The sequence below is a fragment of the Lithobates pipiens genome, unplaced genomic scaffold, assembly GCF_037356315.1.
Source record: "Lithobates pipiens isolate NorthernLeopardFrog02 unplaced genomic scaffold, aLitPip1_a1.2 Scaffold_16, whole genome shotgun sequence".
NCBI lineage: Eukaryota > Metazoa > Chordata > Amphibia > Anura > Ranidae > Lithobates > Lithobates pipiens.
This window is the reverse complement of record NW_027507748.1, coordinates 176,009,192-176,033,037: the sequence shown is the minus strand read 5'-3', so window position 1 is coordinate 176,033,037 and position 23,846 is coordinate 176,009,192. Positions and strand designations below refer to the sequence as shown.

The 23,846-nt window shown below is 42.5% G+C and overlaps 1 protein-coding gene and 1 pseudogene across 1 annotated transcript in view; one reads left to right on the top strand and one right to left on the bottom strand.

Moving 5' to 3' along the window:
* Nucleotides 1–23,846, bottom strand: part of LOC143982240 (acetylserotonin O-methyltransferase-like) — a 79,969-nt gene that overhangs the window by 47,507 nt on the left and 8,616 nt on the right. The window contains exons 2-3 of the mRNA XM_077480794.1: nucleotides 23,471–23,645; nucleotides 5,158–5,287 (exon numbers count right to left, since the gene is read on the bottom strand). Of these exons, the coding sequence (XP_077336920.1) occupies nucleotides 5,158–5,287; nucleotides 23,471–23,645 (305 nt within the window). The remainder of the gene's footprint in view (nucleotides 1–5,157; nucleotides 5,288–23,470; nucleotides 23,646–23,846) is intronic.
* LOC143982242 (mediator of RNA polymerase II transcription subunit 28 pseudogene) lies at nucleotides 1,621–2,150 on the top strand (annotated as a pseudogene).

Genomic DNA, 23,846 nt, shown 5'->3' with positions numbered 1-23,846 from the left:
TTATTGTAAATAAGTCATTTGTTTTTCCTTGTTCAAACATTTTATTGAAGAATAGAATAAGTATATAGAGGTAAAGAACTAAAAAGGAAAAATCCCAACGGTAGAGGGGGTAAGACAGGATGTACAATAATACTGTGCGATGACAGGGACGCAACCCACATAGAAATAGGGTAAGTGAAGGGATATATACAGGAGGACTATCAAACTTCATATAGATGCAAAAGGTTATAGGCAACAGTGTAACATCCTAGAACTTAAGGCTGGTAAATAGAAACTAGTGGGAAGAAGGGGTCTGTAAGAAAGATAAAGAAATATTGGGTAAACAGGGGTTAAGCAGAGAGAAAGGGTAGAATCATAAAGGCAAGGAGGGACACTAGGGCCGGCCCGGGGGGGGGGGGGGGGGGGGTGGTAGAATGTGGAGAGTCTTAAAGGGGAAATCTGATTAACTATAATAGTCAGGGGGATAGTAGTGTGTTGTCAAAGTCAACAGGGAGGTAATGATCCATCTAGGGTTTCCACAGGCTCTCATATTTTCTTACCCTATGTACCAGGATTGCTTCAAAATTGGCTAGTATCATGGTTATTCTACTCTTAGTTTCCGCAATGCTAAGGTTAGGGGTTTTCCATGCCTTGGCTATAATTTTCTTTGTGGCAGTGGTGACCTGCAGAAGTTTGAATTGTTGCCTAGTCACAGCTAATGGCTTTAAGTTGAGTATAGCCGTAGCAATAAGTAATTTGTTTTTGTGAATTTATTATCAGCTCCATCTAGTGGCCATAATGCTGTATTTTTCTGATTCACTCTATTCTGTATGACTAAACAACAATTGCCCTGAACAGATAATAGCTTACTAAAATTAAATTTTCCCCCCAATTGCATGGACAGAATGTGCATACAGTTTCACAGGATGAATAGCGAATAGCTGTGGGATTTTTTTTATTTATAAATACACCCCTTATTCTTAGCTTCCACTTACAAATCTTTTAAAGAGCTGTGCAATAATTAAGAAGAATGATATTTTCTCACAGCACAGCTATCCAAAAAATCTAAAAAATGAATACAATAATTTGGTACTTTGTATTAATTACATAATGTTCTTTACTTTTGATTTCCTTCAGTATTCAGTTTACCTTATAATTTATTTTTTTTACCACCTTTTCTTTATTCTTTACAAAGCTACAGTTTCTTAAAATTTCCACATTTTGACATGTTACAACCAAAAACATTTTATTGTGATTTTATGCAATAGAGGAACACAAAGTGGCACATAATTGTGAAGTGGAAGGAAAATGATGAATGGTTTTCTCTTTTTATTTTACAAATAAATATGTGAAAAGTGTGGTGTGCATTTGTATTCAGCTCCCTTTAGTCTACCTCTAACTAAAATTTAGTGGAATCAATTGCCTTCAGAAGTCACCTAATTAGTACATAGAGTCCACCTGTGTGTAATTTAATCCCAGTATAAATACAGCTGTTCTGTGAAGCCCTCATAGGTTTGTTAGAAAATGTTGGTGAATAAACAGCATCACGAAGGCCAAGGAACACACCAGACAAGTCAGGCATAAAGTTATGGAGAAGTTTGAAGCAGGGTTAGGTTATAAAAAAATATCCCGCTGGGTGTCATGACATCCTCCCTGAGCAGAATGTTCTCCGTTCAGCCACCCGGTCCTCTTCCTCCTATGCAGCCAGGGACGCCTCTGGGCTCCTGTCCACCTCGCCTGGGGCGAAGAACCCCAGGAACAGCACGCTGGTGGATGAGCTGGAGTCCTCATTTGAGGCCTGCTTTGCTTCTCTCGTGTGTCAGGACTATGGGGATGGGACAGATCAGGAAGAGATTCGTACTGGTGTTGATCAATGCATTCAGAAGTTCCTGGATGTTGCCAGGCAAACAGAATGTTTTTTCATGCAAAAAAGATCATAACTTTCTGTACAAAAGCCAGAACAACTTATTAAAGAGGATGTGACAGAACTGAGAAGTGAGCTACAGAGAAAGGAAGGACTCATCCAGAAGCACTAAACTGCACACCTGGCAACAGGTTCTGGAAGACATTAATGGGGGCCAAAATAAGACAAATATGAGATGACCCAGGGACCACTTGCTTACCCGAAGCAAGTTTTAGCCAACATCCCAGTTCCTATGAAGCAGACATGACATCAGTGTAGAGCTCACTCTGATGCATTTCTACACAAGGTGTTCATTAAAGTGGTTGTAAACCCTTACAAACCACTTTGACCTACAGGTAAGCCTAGATTAAGGCTTACCTGTAGGTCCAAGAAATATCTCCTAAACCGTATAGGTTTAGGAGATATTTGACCGAAGACAGGCACCGCTGTCTATGGCGCATGCGCCGTAGACAGCGGCGCGCAGGCGCACTGAGCGCGGCATTTCCAACAATGGAGCTGCCGCGCGTGTCGGCTCGCGTGCGCATGACAGCGGCGGAGCTGCGAGACCCCACCGAAAAGATGGATGCGCCGGACTACAGGGGACAGCGGTGACATCGCTGGCTCCTGTGTCAGGTAAGTGACACATAATGGACTACTATGCGATGCATAGTAGTCCATTATGCTTTGCCTTTGCAGGGAATGAAAGAGGAAGTAAACCCATCAGGGTTTACTTCCTCTTTAAGGACTAGAAAATGTTTTCTCTTTTTTTTCCTTTTTTTGTTACTGCAAAAACTGCAAAAACATAAGCTTAAGTATGTTTACACTGTTTTGGTGAGAAATAAAAGATAATAGTATTTTTTTTAAATATCCCAAGCGTTGAACATCTCACTGAGCACTGGTCAGTACATCAGAGTATGACATAACTGCAAAGCTACCAAGACATGGCAGTCGACTTAAACTGGCAGGCCAGGCAAGGAGAGCATCAATCAGAGAAGCAGCCAAGAGGTCTATGGTAACTCTGGAGGAGCTCCAGAGATCCACAGCTCAGGTGGAATAATCTGTGCTAAGGACAACAATTAGTTGTGCACTCCACAAATATGGCCTTTATGGAAGAGTGGAAAAAAGAAAGCCATTGCAGTTTTCAAGAAGCCATGTGGGGGACACAGCAAACATGTGGAAGACAGTGCTCTGGTCAGATGAGACCAAAATTGAACTTTTTTGCCTAAAAGCAAATCACTATGTGACATGAAAACTAACACTGCACAACACCCTGAACACACCATTCCCACTGTGACACATGGTGGTGGCAGCATCATGTTGTGGGGATGCTTTTCTTTAGCAGGAACAGTGAAGCTGGTCAAAGTTGATGGGAAGATGGATGGAGCCAAATAAAAGGCAATCATATGCCGCGTACACACGATCAGACTATCCGGCGGACCAGAGTCCGCCGGACAATCTGCCCATGTGTGGGCTCCGGCGGACTTTCTACCCAAAAGTCCGGCGGACTTAGAAAGAAGTTTTGACTCAAAATTGTCCGCCGAGTCCCTGCCATTGCAGCCAGAGAGCGTCGTGTTAACATCGCAAGGAAGAAGAGAAGAAGAGAAGAAAGCGGCGGCGGTGACAGAAGACAGGGCCAATGCTAGTAAAAGAGCTATAAGAAGATAGTGGAGGCCCGGCAAGAAGAACCAAAGAGCGGGACAAGACCCAGAAGAAGACCCCCGGACGGCGGCAGCGACAAAGAAGAAAGCCGGGCTCCTCCGCTAGTAAAAGAGCTAGCAAAAGAGCAGAAGATAGCGGAGAAGTCCGGCGAGAAGACCCCCCCCCCAAGACGGAAGAAGAGAAGACCACTGGAGCTGTCTAATTTAAAAAACTTGCGTTGTGTTTTTTTATTTACACTTTTACATCATACCCCATACTCATTCACATAATGTGGGGGGGGTAAGTATCTGGAGGCCCTCTTATTAAATTGTCCTCAACATGGGGACAAGGTGCTTTGGGGTAGGGGGAGCACAGGGCCCCCCTTCCCTAAAGCACCCCCCATGTTGAGGGCAAGCAACCTGGTACAGTTCAGGAAAGGGGGGGTGCTTGCTCGTCCCCACCCCCTTTCCTGACGGGCCAGGCTGCCTGCTTGGATAAGGGTCTGGTATGGACTTTGGGGGGACCCCCACGCCGTTTTTCGGCGTAGGGGTTCCCCTTTAAATCCATACCAGGTGATGGGGCTAGCGAGGTGTCAGTCTTGCCGATGGAGGTGGCGGCATTGACTTCCTTCGCTAGTCCCGACTATGTGAAGCCACGTTCAAAATGAAGTCTATTCATTTCAAAAGTCCGGCGGACTCCCACCATAGTCTGGCGGATTGTCCGCTGGACCTAGTCAGCCAGAAAAGTCCTGTTGTGTGTGGGCATGTGTGGGCAAGTCCGCTCGTTCAGAAAGTCTGGCGGACCTCCGCTGCAAAGTCCGGCGGGTTGTCCGCTGGACTAAGTCCATCAGATAGTCCGATCGTGTGTACACGGCATTAGAAAAAAAAACATGTTAGAGTCTGCAAAAGACTGAGACTGGGGCAGAGGATCACCTTCCAGGAGGACAACGACCCTAAACATACTGCCAGAGCTACAATGCAATGGTTGCGATCAAAGCATATTCATGTGTTAGAACGGCCCAGTCAAAGTCCAGACCTAAATCCAATTTAGAATCTTTGGCCTTGAAGATTGCTGTTCACAGATGCTCTCCATCCAATCTGACAGAGCTTAAGCTATTTTGTAAAGAAGAAGGAGCAAAAATTTCACTCCCTAGATGTGCAAAGCTGGTAGAGACATACCCAAGAAGACTTGTAGCTGTAATTGCAATGAAAGGTGGTATTACAAAGTATTGAGTCAGGGGGGCTGAACATATCTACCGGCTTGATAGAAAGCTGGTTTGATTGACATGTCTTGTAAATCGGATGTGGTTCAAAACTTATCCAATTCACATATATGTGAATGGAGCCTTAATCGTAGAGCTAGACCATCTCTGTGATTAAGCCTGTAAATGTTAAATGCCTCAGAGTGAGGCAGTCAATAGGCAGGGACGGTCCATGTGTTTGTTGTGGTTGAATCAAGCTTTTAATGAAGAGTAATGTCAGAATTATGTGGCCTTTTGATTAGCAGTAATGGGCTCCCCTCATCCTCTACATTGTATATAATGAGCAATTATAGCTGCCACATGTACAGTACTTATTTAATAACAAGCTATACCTTAACACGTTGAAAGAACTACACAATCACTTTCAAGACTATACCTTATAGCTTGAGGTAGGAATTGCCAGCATGTATACATGGTGTTAGAGTAGTACATCATCATGTGATATAGGGACTTTGGACTTGATTTGACCAGATATACTGAAGAAACATCTGTGTTAGAATAATATGCTAAAAATAAAATAAATAAAACAGTGTTAATCTTTAAGATCCACTTATCAAGGCATGCCACACATGCACTAAATATCTGCAAATATAATCGCTTTAGTTGCAGCCACATTAAAGACAACGTCCAGACACAGTATCTCACAAAAGTGAGTACACCCCTCACTCTATCTTTTCATGTGACAACACTGAAAAAATGACACGTTGCTACAATGTAAAGTAGTGAGCGTACAGCTTGTATAACAGTGTAAATGTGCCATCCCCTCAAAATACCTCAACACAGCCGTTAATGTCTAAACCTCTGGCAACAAAAGTGAGTACACCCCTAATTGAAAATGTAAAATGTAAATATGGGGCATCCTCAAATGCAAGGTGGAGGAGCACAAGGTGGAGGAGCGCAAGGTCTCCAACATCCACCAGCTCAGTGAAGTCGCCATGGAGGACTGGAAGAGGACTCCAGTGGTAACCTGTGAAGCTCTGGTGAACTCCATGCCCAAGAGGGTTAAGGCAGTGCTGGAAAATAATGGTGGCTACACAATATATTGACACTTTGGACCAGTTTGGACATTTTCCCTTAGGGGTGTACACACATTTGTTGCCAGCGGTTTAGACATTAATGGCTGTGTGTTGAGTTATTTTGAGGGGACAGCAAATGTATGCTGTTACACAAGCTGTACACTCACTACTTTACATTGTAGCAAAGCGTAATTTCTTCAGTGTTGTCACATGAAAAGATATGATAAAATATTTACAAAAATGTGAGGGGTGTACTCACTTTTGCGAGATACTGTAACATACTTTTAGATAAAGATGAAAAAAATAGCAAATAAAGAACAAATACAGCGTATACAAATGGAGCACAAGTTGTATTGTAATTGAATGTTATTAAAAATTGCCTTTCCCTTTCAATCTGCAGCTCTGTCATTTTCAGAAACATGATTTCCTGCTTGTGTGACTCACTGATTTTCCCAGAAATCTGCACCAAGATACAAATCAGATTTCAGCATCCCCTGCACCAAAAATTTCATTTTTTGGTGAGATAATCCCAATAGGAAATCACATCTAAAGGGATGTAGGCCTAGCAGCTTTCCCCATTAGAGCCCTGCAGATGCACAGCTAATTGATAATTAGGAAATCACTCCCTTTAAAATAACTTTACCTCATGGACACAGAGAGATTTCTTCAGAATAACAAAAGTTAGGAATCTGCGACAGCTTGTTAAAATCCTTGCAATGTCCATAGATTACCCAGAGGGAAATGGTTTCTACAAAATTGGAGTTACGCTTTAAATAAATAGCTAAATAAAATGTACATCAAAGTGTTTATAATGCCTAAATATTTTTTACCTTAATGCATTCTTTGCATTAAGGTAAACATTTTTAGGCATTAGAATCCCCCTTGACCCCCCCCCCCCCAGTACTTACCTGCCTGTTACAGTTAATGAAGGTACAACATTTAGCAACATATTGCTACACTTAGAGGTGCTACTCTTCTCTTTTATAATCTGTAGCTCCTGTTGCATTTTGCTTCTAATCCCCTTATGGAGGTTTCCATTTGTGGATGGACATTTTATGGTTACACAACCTGGTCACATTGCTATAATTTTTTGATATGGAATATAAAATGAAGGACCTATGAAATAATGGTTGCGGAACAAATCATTTGAGTTTCCATTATTTCTTATGGGTAAATTTGCTTTGATATACAAGTGCTTTGGATTACAAGCATGTTTCTGGAACTAATTATGCTCACAATCCAAGGTTTTACTGTAGTTGTAAATTCTACATGGAAAGAGTACCCCCCAGGAACATGGGACTTTTGAGGCAACTTGATAAAGAGATCAAAATATATCCCCTTGCCGCCGAGCGTACACAGATGTGCGTACTCGGCTTCCGGGGGTTATACCGGGATGATGCCCACACCTGCAGGCATCATCCCGGTACTGATTTTTACAGCGGGCGATTGGCTTTCCAGCCATAACAACCGATGCGGGTAAAAGCCGCTCGGCTGTTAAGCCGGAGGAGCGGGATGGGATGTCCCCCCCCTCCCGCCGCTCTTACTAGGGCCCCCGTTCAATCGGGAGCACCGATGAAGAATCCGCCGCTTCCAGTGGCTAGGGAGGGACTGGAATGAAGCCGTAAGCGGTGTTCAAATCACACATGTGAGGAATCGCTGCGATCGTGAGAGCAATAATTCTAGCACTAGACCTCCTCTGTAACTCTAACCTGGTAACCAGAATTTTTTTTTTAAAGTGTCGCCTATTGAGATTTTTAGGTACCGTAGTTTGTCGTCACTCCACGAGTGTGTGAAATTATAAAGTGTGACATGTTTGGTATCTATTTACTCTGCGTAACATCTTTCACATTATGCAAAAAAAATGGGCAAATTTTACTGTTTTGTTTTTTTAAAAATTCATGAAAGTGTCCCTTATCCCAAAAAGTTGAGTTTAAAACACCGCTGCGCAAATACCGCGTGACATAAAATATTGCAACAATCACCATTTTATTCTCTAGAGTCTACTAAAAAAATATATATAATATTTGGGCGTTCCAAGTAATTTTCTAGCAAAAAAATATGGATTTTAACTTTTAAACACCAAATGTCAAAAATAGGCGTAGTCATGAAAGGGATATATAGAAAATTTAACAAAATGTATTGAGTTAATATTAAAAAGTAATAGGTGCATACATCACCAATTAGGACATAAGATTAAAAGAAAAAAAATACAGTTGATATGGTTGAGAATTGTTGGTCTCCTTTGTGGTTCACCCGATGCTTTTCAAGATTTCAGTATTGATCCCTTCATCAGGGAATTTTCTTTCAGGAGAAATTAAACAAATAATCTATAATAAAACATAATAAGGGTCTGATTATATGAAACCATGGACAGGGAATGAGCATCATTGGAGACAGAAAGGGGGAAGATCACTCACCAATCATCCAGATACTGCACTATTGCACCGCTAATATTTTAATGTACATGGAAATGGAAAACTTGGAAAAGAAAGGGGAGGAAAAAATATTCAAATATTTTCTTTTTTTACATTCAATTTTTTTACATTTGTTTTCAGTATTTTCTAACCTCCCTCTCTTTTTTTCTCCCCCCCCCCCCTTTCTTTTTGGAATTTTCCATATTTATTTTCACCTAAGTTTCTCCCCCATTTTTGTCATCTCACATACACATTATTCTTTCAATCATGAACATTATCCCCCTTTCCCATTCCCTTTACTATATTAAAATCATTTTATCTGTAATTTCCCCTGTGCCATATATGTTCCAAATCCGTTTTATACATTATGTACTCACACATCACCATTTCCTCTTTCCCGTTTTCCATTCCAAGTGACACTATTTTCATGTTTTTTATTTATTTTTTCCTATTTATTAATGTCTAGCAATGATGGGTTTTTATCCTGCCTGATATTGTAAGTAATCTTTTGCTAATCTTATATAATATATCCACTTTTAACATTATTGTAACATTGGTTTGCCTCTATTCTAGATAGCAGCCCATTTTTTTTATCTGTGTTTTCATGTTTTTAAAAGTTTTTAAATACCTCTACATCATGCTCTTTTTCCCTCTTGTTGCGGCCGTACTATAGTTGCCAGGATGTATCATTACATAAGGAAAACTATTCACTCTGGCTTTGGAGACGAACACAGGGACAGCTAATCCATCCCAGGGATTGACTCCACTGATGATCCCCATTGCATGGGGCCGTACTATGCCTTATACTTACTACTGAAATGTGAGTTATACTTCTAACCACCTGTTATATTAAAATTATCATACAGTCTGCACCCAGGGGCACTTCTCTTATTTTTTTGAATGAGGAATATCGCAAAAGTATGATCAACATTGACAAAGATATTGATCAATTATATTCCAAATTACAACATCTAAAAAGTGCAACATTCGTAATATGAGGGAAATGGGACTTTAAATGAGGCGTGTCGCTGAATGAATACTTTGATTAAAATTATTTATTAAGTACAAAGCTTATCACAAAAAGTGTCCATCTGAAATACAGGACACAATTTACTATGGTACACTTCTTTAATACATTTGTTCAGATATACAGTTATTTTACAGAATACAATACAACATCATTAACAATGCAAATGTATAGACATACTCATCCATTCATAAAACCAATATAAGCAATTGCTCATAGTAAGCCAAAATGATCTGGGCATCAGTTGGATATATACTCAACGCACGTTTCATGGCTCTTGCCAATCATCAGGAGTAAAAATGCTCTGAAATTAAATCAAGAATATCTATAAATATGGGATAACCTTTAAAGGGGTGGGGTCCTGCCTTCTGTGCATCGGCGTCATGATTGTTTGCTCTGCTCTGTGATTTTAACACCTGAGCATGGAGCCGTTTTACTCTCCTCTCCACCAATTGGAGCTTCCTGACGTTTGTGGGGACCCGCCCTTTGCTGGGGATTTAACCACTTCAATACAGGGCACTTAAACACCTTCCTGCCCAGACCAATTTTGAGCTTTCAGCGCTATCGCACTTTGAATGACAATTGCGCGGTCATTCTACACCGTACCCAAATGAAATTTTTATCATTTTTTTCCCACAAATAGAGCTTTCTTTTGGTGGTATTTGATCACCTCTACGATTTTTATTTTTTGCGCTACAAATAAAAAAATACCGAAAATTTTGAAAAAAAAAATGTTTTTTTTTGTTTCAGTTTCAAAACTTTGTAAATAAGTACGTTTTCTCCTTCACTGATGGGCACTGATGGGGCTACACTGATGGGCACTGATAAGGTGGCACTGATGGGCACCAATGTGGCACCAATGAAGTGGCACTGATAGGCGGCACTGATGGGCGACACGGATGGGCGACACGGATGGGCGACACGGATGGGCGACACGGACGGACATTGATAGGTGGCACAAATTGGCACTGATAGCTGGCACGGATGGGCGGCACGGATGGGCGGCACGGATGGGCATGGATAGGCGGCACAGGTGGGCATGGATAGGCGGCACAGGTGGGCACTCAGGCGGCACAGGTGGGCACTCATAGGCGGCAGAGGTGGGCACTCATAGGCGGCATCGGTGTTATAGTAATGGATGCCAATCAGTGCCAAACAATAATGCATGCCAATCAGTGATGCCCATTGTGGCCACTGATTGGCATCCATTATGGGCACTGATTGGCACCCATTGTGCTGACTGGCACCCTGGTGGTCTAGGGAGGATTATGCATTTTTATTACCTTTTCCCTGGTGGTCTAGTGGTGTCCCTGGTGGTCCAGTGTGGGCATCCTCGGGGGGGCTGTGCTGATAATCGATCAGCACAGACCCCCCCTGTCAGAGGAGCAGCCGATCGGCTCTCCTCTACTCGCGTCTGACAGACGCGAGTGAGGGAAAGCCGATCACTGGCTCTTCCCATTTACACTGTGATCAGCCGTGATTGGACACGGCTGATCACATGGTAAAGAGTCTCCGTCGGAGACTCTTTACCGAGATCGTAGTTGCCGGGTGTCAGACTGACACCCCGCAACAACGATCGCCGCGATGCGCGCCCCCGGGGGCGCGCAGCGGCTCATAATCCTAATCACGTCATATGACGTCCGGTTAGGATTATGAAACCACTTTGCCGCCGTCAATCTGTAATAGGGCAGGCGGCAAGTGGTTAAGCTGTCTGTGTTAGCCAGCTGACCATTTCACTTTGACCATCCACATAAGCAGGACTCCAGGCATATCTGCAGCCATAGATCTATATACAAGGTAACTAAGGTTTATTTACATTCTTCAGCTCACCTTTATATGGTGGGTTTGTTGTAGGGTTACCTACAGTGGGTACATATTGCACATTCTCTCCTACTGTAGTTAAATTATTACATTTTATATTATTGCATATCATTCATTAATTTTATTCACCTACAAGTATGGATTTGTCCCATTAATAGCAAATACATTTCACAAGTTCTTATCTCTATATTCCTGAACAGTACGGCCTGGTAAGCATACATCATACACTATGGTTGTGACATGGTCACCTGGGCTTTACACAGCTGCTATCCTCAATTTGGGTGCGATTCCTCACCTCAGCCCAGAGGGAGATCGATATTCCCGTCCTCTGCATCCCCTGGACAGATGTTTTGCATCACCTTTGGGCTAGACAGTAAGTTATAGCCCCCCCCCCCTTTTCTTGAGAGATGGTTATCCGTTTAAAGGTTATCCCATATTTATAGATATTCTTGATTTAATTTCAGAGCATTTTTACTCCTGATGATTGGCAAGAGCCATGAAACGTGCGGAGTATATATCCAACTGATGCCCAGATCATTTTGGCTTACTATGAGCAATTGCTTATATTTATTGGTTTTATGAATGGATGAGTATGTCTATGCATTTGCATTGTTAATGATGTTGTATTGTATTCTGAAAAATTACTATATCTGAACAAATTTATTTAAAGAAGTGTACTATAGTAAATTGTATCCTGTATTTCAGATTGACACTTTTTGTGATAAGGTTTGTACTTAATAAATAATTTTAATCAAAGTATTCATTCAACGACACGCCTCATTTAAAGTCCCATTTCTCTAATTTTTCGAATGTTGAACACATATTAGGGATGGAGGCTTGCTGCTGCTACTAATAGGTTGTGACAGGTCGCACCACATATAATCTAAAAAGTGCAGCTAACTTTAAAGAACAGGAGGAAAGAATCAAAAATCACTTGGATTCTATCACCTGTGACACTTTAGCAACAAAAGAAAATACATTTTGGACAGACAAGAGGGCCTTCCAAGAGGGAAAATTCTATAAGTGGCATCAAGGCAATAGATCAGGCAATATGGGTAATCAGGGCCGTCTTTAATATTGATTGGACCCCAGGCAAAAAAAAATTGGGGGGCCCCCTCCCATGCAATTTTACTCTCCACCTGCTCTGAGACATACAATAAATAGAAGCTGGACTTAAAATCAGTTTACTGTATCAGATCAGGCAGCAATTGTGATTGGTTGCCAGAGGTTACAGCATATCATTACTGCTTACTGACTGGTTGCTAGAAGTTACAGCTCACATTATCTTTTACTGATTAGTTGCTAGAGGTTACAGCAAATGATTTCTGCTTGTTAATTAGTTGCTAGTGATTACTGTACAGTAATACTGCTCACTGATTGCTAGAGGTTACAGCACATCATCTTCTCACTGCAGGGAAGCATGATATACATATGAATGCTACCTTTATTTACATATCAATGCAGATGGCCACATCTCTTTGCTTAGTAATGCTGCTGCTATTTACATATGAATGCCAGTTATTTACATGTAAACACAGAGTCTGCAGGTGAGTCATCTGTACACAACAGGGCTAAAACTTCAAGAGACAAGGAAATTTAAACTGGGATAGTTGGCAAGTATGAGGCAGCTGCTTTGGGCCCAGGGCAGCTGCCCCTTTTGCCCTGCCTTAAAGACGGCCCTGTGGGTAATAGACAAAGGAATCTTAATCAGAATGTTCAAGGAACTAATTCTACTTTTAACTCCTCTTCTGCTTCCCCTTTCTCACAGAAGTCACATTATGATGATAGGAGATCTCAAAAGATGAAATGGTCTAGATCACAAGATGATCTAACGCAAAAGAAACAAATGTAATTGAATAAACACTGATACAACAGCACTCTATACTTCCAACTTTTGGAACTGTTCCCTACCTGGGTAAAGGTAACACATGTGGTGGACATAACACTTGCTCCTCTAGGACTTCGGGTGGCGGTTCAAACACCTCACACGATTCCTCAATCACTAATAGAAGTCAAGAAGGGGATTTTCCCCGTCCCAATCAGAGACACTTAGTTAAATTAACCCATAGTCAGGAAGACTGCGATGACTTGGATATTCACAGCGTCATCAATCTCTCGGACTATACATTATCCACAGCTGAAAAATCACTTCTAAGTAAAGGTCTTAATTTGTGTCCAAGCTCAGACATTGACACATTTGAAGTTATAAAAGATGTTCACCTATTTGCTAGAAGACTTCTCTTTAAAAGTCTATATTACAAAGAGACTAAACCTATAGACCCTTCACAGATTGATGAAGCACTGGATGAGCTACTTAATTTGCTGGAGAAATCTGATACGGTGGACATCGAGACTCTTCTACAACAACATATTGATACTAAAACAGAACCACAAACAAATACAACTATTTTCAAGAAAAAAATATGACAGATTTCCCCCCCTTGTCTGACAATCCTAATTTGGCTGCTTTTGTGAACTTTGTGACCGCTGACATAAAACAAATACAAGCACAAAAAGAATTTAACAAATGAAAGAAATGGCTGTGCAGCTCTACATTCCTTGGGTGCCCAATACTATCTCACTATCAAACCTGCGGACAAGGGGGAAATATAGTCATTATGACAAACATACAATATAAATCAATATGCACAAAGATCCTCCAAAAAGAATCTTGGTACAGACAAATTACAAAGAATACTGTTGAAAAATTCTATGATAAATTCTATTCGCTCAATGATGACGCCTTCCTCAATAGCGATATTAACAAAGACATCTGGGAATTTGTTTTTACCAAGAATCCTAAAATTCCTACCCTATATTGCTTGCGAAAAATCCATAAGGAAACCAACTTCCCACCCGGGAGATTCATCATTTCGGGTAGAGGCAGTATTACAGAAAATCTGGATAGATATATCGATGCTTTCCTAAGAAGCTCAGCGAAGCTGGCCCCCCTGTTTGTGCTGTTTTGTGCCGTAAAAATTTACATTTGTGCTGCTTTTATTTTTAAGATTTTAGCAATTGTTTTTTCCAGACTATGACATCACCTAGCCCCCCTACAACAGCCAAATTCCACAAAACTGGTCTCGTTGGTTAGCGCTACGTTTATGCTGCTAAAATTTCCGTTCTTTTATCGTCTTTGCGTTATTAATGATTTATTAAAGGTCACCAAAGGTCACTCAGTGCCCCTACATACCCAAATGACACAAAACTGGTCTCGTTGATTAGTACTACATTTGTGCTGATTTGTGCTACTAAAATTTTTATTTGTGCTGTTATGGTTTTTAAGTTAAGTTTTTTTTCAAACCACACTCACTTTGCCCACCCTACAATCAGCACAAAAAAAAAACGTAAGTGTGTTTCTTTAGTGCTACATTTGTGCTGTTTAAGTTTCCTTTCTGACTTTTATCGTTTTTGCGTTAATGATTTATTTATTAAAGGGCACCAAAGATTACTCAGCCCCCCTACAACACCCAAATGACACAAAACTAGTCTCGTTGCTTAGTGCTACATTTGAGCTGTATGAAGTTGGCACCCCATGTTTGTAAAACCTGAATAAAAACATACCATTCATTTGTGCTGCATTTATGCTGATTTGTGCCGCAAAAATGAGCGTTTGTGCTGGTTTGGCTTCTGAGATATTAAACATTCAATTTAATGTAAGCCACTTTGCACCCTATGTTGCTGAATAAAAACATACCATTCATTTGTGCAGCATTTCTGCTGGTTTGTGCCACAAAAATAAACTTTTGTCCCGCTTTGGTTATATTATACTATATAGATATTGTGTGCTATAGTTGCTGAAACCCCACGTCCAGAGGATCTCACAGCACGGGTAGTAACTTGGATCCCCTGCGGTTGCTGGATGAGATGGCAGACAGGCTGCTTTCCCAGCTCAGGGTGGAGGCAGCATCCAGAGGAGCAGAGTGGCTACAGGAGCAGCTCTCATCTATCCTGAGAGATCAAGCCTCCGGGTCAGGGACAGGAGTCTGTACGAGCTCGGCCCCTGGATCGCTTCTCTCCGGTCTCCTCCCCCAGAGCTCGGTGCCACATTGGGAGTCCCATGTGGGCCCCTTCAGGACTACCTGCAAAGCAATCGGCTGCGCCCACCGTTGGTGCTCCTGGAAGGAATCCCCTTCATCGTTGGGGGTAGGGCTTCTGGGGGTGTCTGTGTCTCTCCCTGGCCTGTCCGGCATCAGGATCAGGAACAGGCGGGTTCTGCCCCTGCTGGCGAGTCAGCAGGGGCAGAGCCTTGGGGGGAAAATTGTGAAGCAGGACAGTTTGTGGTGGGGCACAAGTTGGTGTTGAGGGACAAGGCTGAGTCGTCAGGGGAGGCTGTTACCAAACAGGATTCAGTCAGATTGGCCGTCTCTGTGAAATGTGAGGTTTACGTTTGTTTTGAGGGGCCTCTGGATGTGCACCTGAGGCCGGAATTCTGCAAAAAAAATTTGGAAGGGTGAGTATGTGGGGATATTCTCTCTGCTACCCCTGGAAAAATCTGGATAGGGTCAAGCCAGAGGAGAGCAAAAAGGATGATGAAGATTTACAGCTGTACAGGCTGATCCCATGGACTTTACCTAATTGGCTGCAGGCTTTTGCCATTATGGCAAGTGTAGTTGGGGAGAAGAATCTGGAACATTGTTCAGCGCTCTTCTGTTATCTTGACACCATCAGGGAGGCTTACAGGGTCTATGGGGTATCCGCATGGTTGAGGTAAGACTAGCAGTTCCAGCAGCAGAGATCTATCCGTCCATCCTTGCGGTGGGACCACAAGGAAATTAGTTTGTGAATGCGACTTATGACCTCAACACAGACCCCTAATCTTTTTCCAGGACAGGCTGGTGGCACATCTACCCCCGGACGACCAGCTGCAAAGAAAAGAGGTGTCTACTGACAGTATAATGAGGACTCCTGCAAGTTTGGGGGGCTTGCCGTTGCCAGCACAAGCTCTCCGGCTGCAGAGGTTTGTATCCCTTGTCCTGCTGCTTCAAGCAGGGGAAGGGCTGTGCCGGCGAGTCCGTTAACAAAAGGGATGATGTTAGTGAGGATGGAAAGGATATCCAGATTGGGAAGCTGCTCTGTTTTTAGGGGTGGGTTTCCCCCGAAGGCTTTCGCATACCTTGTTCCCAGGACTCCACTGCCGCCACCTTTTGTTTTATACAAGCGCTTTAAACACTTTAATGTAAGTGTAATACCGTTTATTAAATTTCCTTTTGTCATATGGAATTATACTATATGGTCTTCTCTATCCTTTTCTACATATCGGTTTTATCCTGACGTTACTTACCTAAGCTGAGTTTAACCTTTCTCCAAAAGTTTTGGGACACATCTGCAGGGATCATTTTTTGGTTGTCTGCTGACATTCTAAGCTCTATTGACTCACAGAACGTACACTCTGGTGGGTCTGAGCTATCTGGTAAGCTCACATCTTCACTGGTGGTGGTCTTGTCATGCTGATTGCCAGACACTTTGTTTTTTGGTCGTTTGAAGAGTGTGCAAACTTTTTTGGGACTTTTGGCACGATCCTCAATGGACTTTGTGTTTTTTGCTTCAATGTTGTAATGTTTAATTTTTGTTTATTTTAGTTTTGTGTTTATATATATATATATATATAATATGTGATTTCAGTGTTATTACACCAGTCACCCTTTCCATTGTTTACCATTTTCTCTGACATCCTCTTATCACAAGATTGGTTGCCAGTACCTGTCACTATTCAGTGTGTCATAAGAGCTGTTGCCATTACTTGCCACTATCTAGTGTGCCATAATATTGACTACTAGTCTGTCACTTTTTTGCACACGATAGCACTGCCATTTGTTCAGTTATGTTATTGTTTTAGTCACTTTAAAGCACTACACCATATATATCCATTTACCTTTGAAACAATCTTATCTAGTTGTTGTGTTAGCAGCTATTTTTCTATTTTGTTTTAGGTAGCGCAGTGTTTTCTTGATTTTACCTTGTTCCCTGACCTCTGTTTCACCAGTGTCCCAGAACTCGCGTTCGGCCTTGCAACATCCCGCAATGGTTTCTGAGAAATTGTGGAAGGAACTTTCATTGGGGAGCATGGGTGGCCCTTTACCCTCGCAGCCTTTAGCGGATTTGGAGCTGTCGCCCCTGGGGGTCGTGCCCAAGAAGGACCTTAAAGTGTGTTTTCACTGTGACAGTCTTGGGGTGGTACAGGTCATCAACCATGTCACAGCCTTGTCGCTACCCGTGGTCCGACTTCTTCAGCACCTCGTGTTACCTTTGTCTACAGTTAAATGTTTTTCTTTATGCCGTTTACCTCCCAGGAGTTGAGAACGGCTTAGCTGACGCATTGTCTCGCTTTCAGTGGGGCAGGTTCCAAGAGTTAGCACTGGCAGTGGAGCAACGCAGGGTCCCTTGTCCCAAATGATTGTGGAGGATTGCCTTGGGGTTGTCTCCAGATGGATCAGATGGTCAGTGCGTGACCTGACGTGGGCAGCCTATAATTATGGCAAGAGAGGTTGTCTTTGCTGCAGCAGGCTTAGGTGGAGCAAGAGGGCCCAGAGGTGAGGTTGCTGGTCCTTTACCTTGTTTCATGAAACCTTGAGGGGGTGTTGGTGTCAGTCATGGGGCGGAAATTGTCAAGATTAGCATTTTTCTTGAAATTGCAGGGCTGTCGTGATTTCACAAAAGAGTTTTGGGTCCAACAGGCTGTAAAGGGGTAATGTAGGTCTCAGAAGCGCAGGGATTCCAGGCGCCCTGTTTCATTTGATATTCTGCAAAAATGTTTTAGCCCAGTTGGTTTCGCTGTGTTCCTCAGCCTACAAGGTCTCTGTTTATATTGGCCTTCTCTCTCTACAATCCGTAGCTTTTTGGATTAGCGAACTAGTCAGCCCTTCCAAGAGGGTCCATGGGGGTATGTTAGATTGGGAGGTCACCTGTGGGTAGGACAGGGTATCCCTGCTTTTGCGATGGTCCAAAACGGATCAGGCTGGGAGGGGTAGAAGGGTTCAGATTTTTGCTGTGCCAGCTTTGCCCTTGTGTGCGGTGGGTGCTGTCAGTTTCTCACAGTGCACCCGGATATGACTGTGTCCTTTTTGTTACATGCAGATTGGTCTCCCTTGTCCAGAATTTAATTCATATCCATTTTCTGTAAATGTTTAAGGGCATTGGGTTTGGAGGAGAAAGAATTCATCTCGCACTCATTCCAACAGAAGCGGAAGTGGAAGTGGCCAAGCGTATTGGTAGGTGGGAATCGAAGAGGTTCCAGCTATATGTTCATCCTCATCGGTTGTCTGATTAGGGAGGGCTAGTTCATTTTGTGAGTGTTCTGTGTTGGTAAGCCTGTCTTTGCGTGCTGGTTTGGTGTTATTTGTGGTGTTGTTTCTTCTCTTTCAGGTGGCGTGATGGGCCTTGCCTGGATTCTGGGCCACTCCTATGTGTTTTGGGGGGCCAGGCGAGCAGACGTTAGGCCCAATAGTAGGCAACCAGGCATTTCTAGGCAGGAAGCTTGCGTCCGCTCGTTGGGGGTACCGGGCATGCTGTTGATCAGGGTGGTACCGGAAGTGCATCACTTTGCAGGACTGGATAGACCGCCGAATGTTCTGGTGCTACATGTCGGCAGCAATGGTTTATGACTGAGGTCCATGTTGGACATCATTTGTGATGTCAAGTTTGATTTCCTGTGGTGCCTCATGGCCTTAATGGATATGTTTATCGTGTGGTCCGACATCAATGCTCAGACGACTTAGCATTTGGCTAAGTCGGTGGAGCGGCTCAATAAAACCTGCAGGAAGGTCAACAGGGAGGTAGGCAGATTTGTAGTTAGCAATGGGGGCCTGGTTATCTGGCAGTTGGAACTAGACATGTGCATTCGTTTTCGTCCGAATGCATTTTCGTCCGAATTTCAGCTATTTTCGTTTTCGTTTTGACAAACGATAACGAAAGCACAAAATCCGAAAAACGAAAGATCCGACATAAATAAATGCTTTATTTTCGTTTTCATTGTTACAACAGTTCGATATAGAATAGGAGATTCGACATGACTCTGACGATAACAATCTGTCTATAGAACCTGTGGTCGAATGTGCTTAACCTTACCTCTATTAGTCCAAGATTATATAGAGAAAATATTCGACAGAGAAAAAAGATTTGACAGAGAGAAAAGATTCTGCAAGTTACTGTCCTAAAAAGTGTTTGGGGACCCGGGTCCTGCCCCAGGGGACATGTATCAATGCAAAAAAAAGTTTTAAAAACGGCCGTTTTTTCGGGAGCAGTGATTTTAATAATGATTAAAGTGAAACAATAAAAGTGTAATATTCCTTTAAATTTCGTAGGGGGGGGTTGTCTATAGTATGCCTGTGAAGGGGCGCATGTTTCCCGTGCTTAGAATTGTCCCTGCACAAAGTGTCATTTATGCAGGAAAAAAAGTCCTTTAAAATCACTCGCAGCTATAATGAATTGTCGGCTCCCGTAATACAGAGAACACTCATTGAAAGTCATTGATAAAAAAATAAATAAATAAATAAATAAAAAAAAAAGCGTGGGGGTCCCCCAAATTCAATTTCCAGGCCCTTCAGGTCTGGTATGGATATTAAGGGGAACCCTGCCTCAAATTTAAGAAAAAATTTGACGTGGGGTTCCCCCTAAATATCCATAACCAGACCCTTCAGGTCTGGTATGGATATTAAGGGGAACCCCGCATCAAATTTAAAAAAAATTTGACATGGGGTTCCCCCTAAAAATCCATACCAGACCCTTTATCCGAGCACGCAACCTGGCAGGCCGCAGGAAAAGAGGGGGGGGACGAGAGAGCGGCCCCCCCTCCCTCCTGAACCGTACCAGGCCACATGCCCTCAACATTGGGAGGATGCTTTGGGGGTCCGTGACCCCTCAAAGCACCTTGTCCCCATGTTGATGAGGACAAGGGCCTCATCCCCACAACCCTGGCCGGTGGTTGTGGAGGTCTGCGGGCGGGGGGCTTATCAGAATCTGGAAGCCCCCTTTAACAAGGGGACCCCCAGATCCCGGCCCCCCCCCTGTTTGAAATGGTAAGGGGGTACAAAAGTACCCCTACCATTTCACAAAGAAAGTGTAAAAAATGGTTAAATAAAACAAACACACTTTTGAAAAATTCCTTTATTAAAAATAAAAAAAAGATTCCAGCGGCGGTAATCCACTCTTGCTATCCAGCGACGGACGGTCAGCTCTCCATCGATGTCTAATGTCATCCAGCGCAGCGCAGCATCCTTCTTCTGTCTCCGTGGAGGAGACACTACAGACATTCCGGCGGCTTGACGTTTCTTATATAGGGTGGGCGGGGCCACCCGTCACCTGACCCCGCCCCCCTCTGACGCAAGGGGAAACCCGGGGTTCCCTGTGACGTAGGGGTGACCCGCACCCCTCTGATGTAACACAGGCAGGTTTCCGTTACATCAGAGGGGGGCGGGGTCACCCATACGTCACGGGGAACCCCGGGTTTCCCCTTGCGTCAGAGGGGGGCGGGGTCAGGTGACGGGTGGCCCCGCCCTCCGTATATAAGAAACGTCAGCGCCGGAATGCCTCCAGTGTCTCCGTGGAGGAGACAGAAGAAGGATGCTGCGCTGCGCTGGATGACATTAGACATCGATGGAGAGCTGACCGTCCGTCGCTGGATAGCAAGAGTGGATTACCGCCGCTGGAATCTTTTTTTATTTTTAATAAAGGAATTTTTAAAAAGTGTGTTTGTTTTATTTAAACATTTTTTACACTTTCTTTGTGAAATGGTAGGGGTACTTTTGTACCCCCTTACCATTTCAAACAGGGGGGGGGGCCGGGATCTGGGGGTCCCCTTGTTAAAGGGGGCTTCCAGATTCTGATAAGCCCCCCGCCCGCAGACCTCCACAACCACCGGCCAGGGTTGTGGGGATGAGGCCCTTGTCCTCATCAACATGGGGACAAGGTGCTTTGAGGGGTCACGGACCCCCAAAGCATCCTCCCAATGTTGAGGGCATGTGGCCTGGTACGGTTCAGGAGGGAGGGGGGGCCGCTTTCTCGTCCCCCCCTCTTTTCCTGCGGCCTGCCAGGTTGCGTGCTCGGATAAAGGGTCTGGTATGGATTTTTAGGGGGAACCCCACGTCAATTTTTTTTTTTAATTTGACGCGGGGTTCCCCTTAATATCCATACCAGACCTGAAGGGTCTGGTTATGGATATTTAGGGGGAACCCCACGTCAAATTTTTTCTTAAATTTGAGGCAGGGTTCTCCTTAATATCCATACCAGACCTGAAGGGCCTGGTAATTGAATTTGGGGGACCCCCACGCTTTTTTTTTTATTTATTTATTTATTTATTTTTTTATCAATGACTTTCAATGAGTGTTCTCTGTATTACGGGAGCCGACAATTCATTATAGCTGCGAGTGATTTTAAAGGACTTTTTTTCCTGCATAAATGACACTTTGTGCAGGGACAATTCTAAGCACGAGAAACATGCGCCCCTTCACAGGCATACTATAGACAACCCCCCCCTACGAAATTTAAAGGAATATTACACTTTTATTGTTTCACTTTAATCATTATTAAAATCACTGCTCCCGAAAAAACGGCCGTTTTTAAAACTTTTTTTTGCATTGATACATGTCCCCTGGGGCAGGACCCGGGTCCCCAAACACTTTTTAGGACAGTAACTTGCAAATTAGCCTTTAAAATTAGCACTTTAGATTTTGAACGTTGGAGTCCCATAGACTTTAATAGGGTTCTAAAGTATGCTATATAGTTAGCTCCGTCGAATCTTCTTTATACATTCGACAGACACCATAAGCCTTCCAAGACAGATTCGACCGTAATTCATGTGGATTTTCGGACGAATGCAATTTTTGAACGAAAAACGAAATAAATAAAAACGAATTTCGGGAGTAACTAAATAAATTAAGTTTTCAGACGAAAACGAAATTCCGAAACGAAATATTTTACTCTGCACATGTCTAGTTGGAACTAGAAACGGATACTTAGGGATACCTTTGGGGTGATGGGGTACACCTCAATGTGGTGGGAATCGATTTGTGGGCGCTGGGGTTGCAGGATGGTATTCAGATAGCTTTGAGGGTATGGAGAGGCACTAACCAACGAGACCAGTTTTGTGGCATTTGGCTGTTGTAGGGGGGGCTAGGTGATGTCATAGTCTGGAAAAATATCTTAAAAATAAAAGCAGCACAAATGTACATTTTTACAGCACAAACGTAGCACTAAAGAAACACGCTTGAGTTTTTATTTGTGCTGATTGTAGGGTGGGCAAGGTGAGTGGGGTTTGAAAAAAAAAAAAAACTGTTATAACTTAAAAACCATAACAGCACAAATAAGAATTTTAGCAGCACAAACGTAGCACTAACCAACGAGACCAGTTTTTGTGTCATTTGGATATTGTAGGGGGGCTGAGTAACCTTTAATTATTAATAGCGTAAAAACTATAAAAGATAGAACGGAAATTTTAGCAGCACAAACATAGCGCTAAGCAACGAGTCCAGTTTCGTGTCATTTGGGTGTTGTAGGGGGGCTGAGTGACCTTTGGTGACCTTTAATAAATCAATAACGCAAAAAGATTAAAGATAGAATATACATTTTAGCAGCACAAAACAGCACAAATGTAGCGCTAACCAACGAGACCAGTTTTGTGGCATTTGGCTGTTGTAGGGGGGCTAGGTGATGTCAGTCTGGAAACAATTGCTAATATCTTAAAAATAAAAAGCAGCACAAATGTCAAACACACTTGAGTTTTTATTTGTGCTGATTGTAGGGGAGCCAGCTTCGCTGAGCTATTATATTTTATTATAGATTGTTATTTGTTTACTTTCTCCTGAAAGATATGTCCCTGATGAAGGGATCAATACTGAAATCCTGAAATGTGTTTCGGCAGAACCACAAAGGAGACCAACAGTTCTCAACCATATCAAATGTATTGTTGTTTCTTTTAATCACATGTCCTAATTGGTGATGTATACACCTATTACTTTTTAATATTATCTCAATAAATTGTGATTATATATATATATATATATATATATATATATATATATATATATATAATCACAATTTATTGAGATAATATTAAAAAGTAATAGGTGTATACATCACCAATTAGGACATGTGATTAAAAGAAACAACAATACATTTGATATGGTTGAGAACTGTTGGTCTCCTTTGTGGTTCTGCCGAAACACATTTCAGGATTTCAGTATTGATCCCTTCATCAGGGACATATCTTTCAGGAGAAAGTAAACAAATAACAATCTATAATAAAATATAATACTCTTTCCCTGTAGAATCTACTTTTTTGGGGATGTTGGCAACAATTAAGTCTTTTTAAGTGAAACCCCTTCACAATACTTTAGTTGTAAAAATGAATCATAATAGGCCAATATATAGTATGTTTTAATAAACAAAAGGACAAGATAAATCCATAAATCTTACCTTCCACGTTTTTCATTTCAACTTTTAAGAGCTTCATTCCAGCACAGGCACTGAGTAAGCGATCTGTAGCATCTACATTAGTACACAAATGAGAAGCAACGCCCGCTGCTGACAAGGGCTCACCAACATCATGTAGTAAGTCAAAAATTCCCAGCTCACATGCTGTAAACATGGTCTAAAAGGAAAATGCACAATGTATTACTGTATTTGTACTGATCATTTACAAAATATTGTTTTTGTCATTCCAGTTCTAAAAAGGTAAGGCAAATATATGGTATACAATAGTCATTAATGATATTTCTGATAGAGATGGTGTCTGCCTTTGATGATCTTGTGAAAATGCCAATTGTGTCTGATCTTGAAAAGGTTGCTGGTA